The 2,742-nt window shown below is 37.7% G+C and overlaps 1 protein-coding gene across 1 annotated transcript; it reads right to left on the bottom strand.

Annotated features, from left to right (window-relative positions):
* On the bottom strand, positions 1–2,742 carry LOC116001960 (transcription factor HHO3-like). The gene is made up of 5 exons (XM_031241939.1): positions 2,334–2,742; positions 1,750–2,117; positions 1,254–1,539; positions 812–888; positions 1–491 (listed from the first exon to the last, which is right to left on the bottom strand). Exons 1-5 carry the CDS (start codon positions 2,485–2,487, stop codon positions 162–164), a joined length of 1,215 nt encoding a protein of 404 aa, XP_031097799.1. The 5' UTR covers positions 2,488–2,742; the 3' UTR covers positions 1–161.

Raw genomic sequence — 2,742 nt, 5'->3', positions numbered from 1 at the left:
TTTGAAATAAAAAACAACTCTATAATTTCTTCTTTATTTATATATTTCATAATATGTAACCCATTAACATTACATGCCGATGGAGACGATTGATTGCAAAAATGTTAACTCTTTTACACACTCCAAGAAAACAAAATTTGTACAACGAAAAATTATTAGTCTTAGGAAGAATGGGAAGTGGTGGTGGTGTGCGTTGAGTAAGAGGTGGAGGGTGAGTCAGAACGCCGTGCTCCGCCGCCTTCACTATGGCTGCCTCTTTCACCGGAAAATGGAATTCCATTTTGTTGACCTTGTTTTGGTGTGGTGGCGATCGGCGCGTATATTCCATTTGAATTAGCAGCCTCACCGGACGTCGCCGGAGCTGCCATCGCCGCTGCATATTCCGGTGGCGGCACCCAAATTCCCCCCACCACAACAAATTGTGGTCCTTGCTGCTGGCTACCGTTGTTGCGAATGGACGGAGTTGGTCTTCTAGTATGTAGCCGATATTTCTGTAACATACGACAATAACAACATAGGCTGGAGGATTATTTCGTTAAAAATAATGTAGTCCGTAAATAAAAGAAAATAACATATAGTGGAATATTCTTATGGTTTCTAGAACACCCAAGATCTAAGATCCATTCTTGTACAAGTAACAATAACGTTAAAGTTAGGTTCAACTATTTATTGCCATTCTTGGATTCTCTACAAAAGTAACCGGTGATGAAGCTCAAAAGTTTTGACCTCTAAATTTACTTTTTTACTTCTTTGTTTATTGCAAACTCCATTCCACAATAATAATAATAATAGTCTATATATATTCACAAACCTGCAAGTGGCTCTTAACTTCATCATTTGTAAGCCCATCCACCTTCATTAATTCCCGGATCTGTTTTGGCGTGGCAACTGCACAATTTATTAGCATAAGATTTAAACGCTAAATAATAATAATAATAATAATAATAATAATAATAATAATAATAATAGACTTTAGAGTACTGTGCATTGGACCACATAGTAGAGGCATAGCAACATACATGAGCGATGTTTCTTAAAGAAAATTAATTACAATATGACATTATGAGTTATGACATTATTGGAAATAAAAGTAGTTTTTGTTTATGGAAATTAATAATTTAAATATTAAGGCGTTGTAGAAATTTAGCTTTATTACTATTCATTCACGGAAATAATATTTAATTAATTCGGTGTAAATTAAAGCAAAATTTGTGATTTGACGAGTTTTTAATATAATTTGTGGTCTACCGTACCGTGTGAACCACCGAGTTGTTGGAGGGCTTGCAAGAACCTTCTATGCAACTCCGGCGACCAGCACCGCCTTTGCTTTCTCTGCGACTGTGTTTCCTTTTCTTCCTTCTTACTTCCACCGCCGCCGTTACCCTCGCCGGCCGTCTTCGCTGGCGTACTGGCTGGCGTTTGCACGGCGTCACTGCAGCTTGTTCCGGCGCTCTTCTCTCTCTTAAACGGATGAAACGCTCCTCCACTCCCATTCCTCTTCACTCCCATCACCGCCGCCTTGCAATTGCTTGGAGATTCCTATATTAATCCACGCAAACAAAACACAAAATAAACTTTAAAAAAAATAAATCAAAACCATATATATATTGTGGAACTAAGAGAATTAATACCCCACGACACTACTTCTTCCAGCACAATACAATTAATTAATAAAGATAAACATGTAAAGAAACCTACCTTAACTAACTCAGATAGATGCAATTTAAGCTTGGAAGTGAGATTAATTACCTCTTTAGGGGTTGGATCTGTGAATGACTGATTCCAAAGCTGGGCAGATCTAAGCCAATCTTGTTTTTTGGAAACCTTGTCATCAGTACTGTTCTTGCCATCTTTGGAGGAATAATCACTGGAATCAACATTATTATTATTGTTGTCATCATCATCATCAATCCTATGATTTGTGGATTTATTAGGAGATTGTTGTTCATCATCTTCCTCCTCCTGAGATAATGATGAAGCCCTCTTCAAAGGAATAAATTCTTCCAACACAGGCCCCTCATCATCACTAGATGTAATCTGCTCAGAACACTCAGATTGCCCATTCAAATTACACCCACTCCTCGTTCCACACAATTCTTGCTTGTATGCCTCTATTGCTGCTCAAAATTAAATTTCCAAAAAAAAAAAAAAAATTAAATTAGAATGGTTATTTCCAAATTTGAAAATTACTACATATGTGTAAGTATATATATATGATCATGATCTCAACAGTCAGATGAACATATATCGTTAGTTCTGACTTCTGAAACACGTACGGTACGAGGATTATTTCTTGAAAAATCAAACCACATGCGATTATGCAAATGGGGTACCTTGAGTGACCAGCTCAAGACAAAGGGGGAGTTCACGTTGAAAAACTTGAATCTTGCGCCGTTCTTCTTCAAGGGCTTCAATATATTCTTGGCATCTTCGCATTTTCTCTGGGTAATTGGTGCTAGCAACAGGATCATGGATGCTCATCAACATAGCTGAAACTGAAATAATGGAGATTTATGGTTGGTTGCTTTCTTTTTTCTCTTGAGAAATTTTTTTTGTTTTTGTGTTAATTGTTAGATGTGTTGAGGACATTAAACTGTGGGTTTCTGTCGTGGGAGCTGAGCTGAGGAAGGGGGCCGGGGGATTAAATGGGGGCAGGTTTTTTGTCGTCGCATGAAATGGAAGGATCTGGTGGGGGAAATTAGGACAATGGGATCTAATAGAATCACTAAATGGAATCAACTT

Source organism: Ipomoea triloba, chromosome 13 (genome assembly GCF_003576645.1).
Source record: "Ipomoea triloba cultivar NCNSP0323 chromosome 13, ASM357664v1".
Taxonomy (NCBI): Eukaryota; Viridiplantae; Streptophyta; class Magnoliopsida; order Solanales; family Convolvulaceae; genus Ipomoea; species Ipomoea triloba.
This window is presented reverse-complemented; position numbering and strand designations above follow the sequence as displayed.

Excerpts from the sequence above, each read along its gene's own strand:
- LOC116001960 (XM_031241939.1), bottom strand. The coding sequence starts at position 2,487 with ATGTTGATGAGCATCCATGATCCTGTTGCTAGCACCAATTACCCAGAG. Across the intron at positions 2,118-2,333 it reads TCTTGAGCTGGTCACTCAAG|CAATAGAGGCATACAAGCAA; the intron begins GTACCCCATTTG and ends AATTTTGAGCAG. Across the intron at positions 1,540-1,749 it reads CAGATCCAACCCCTAAAGAG|GAATCTCCAAGCAATTGCAA; the intron begins GTAATTAATCTC and ends GGATTAATATAG.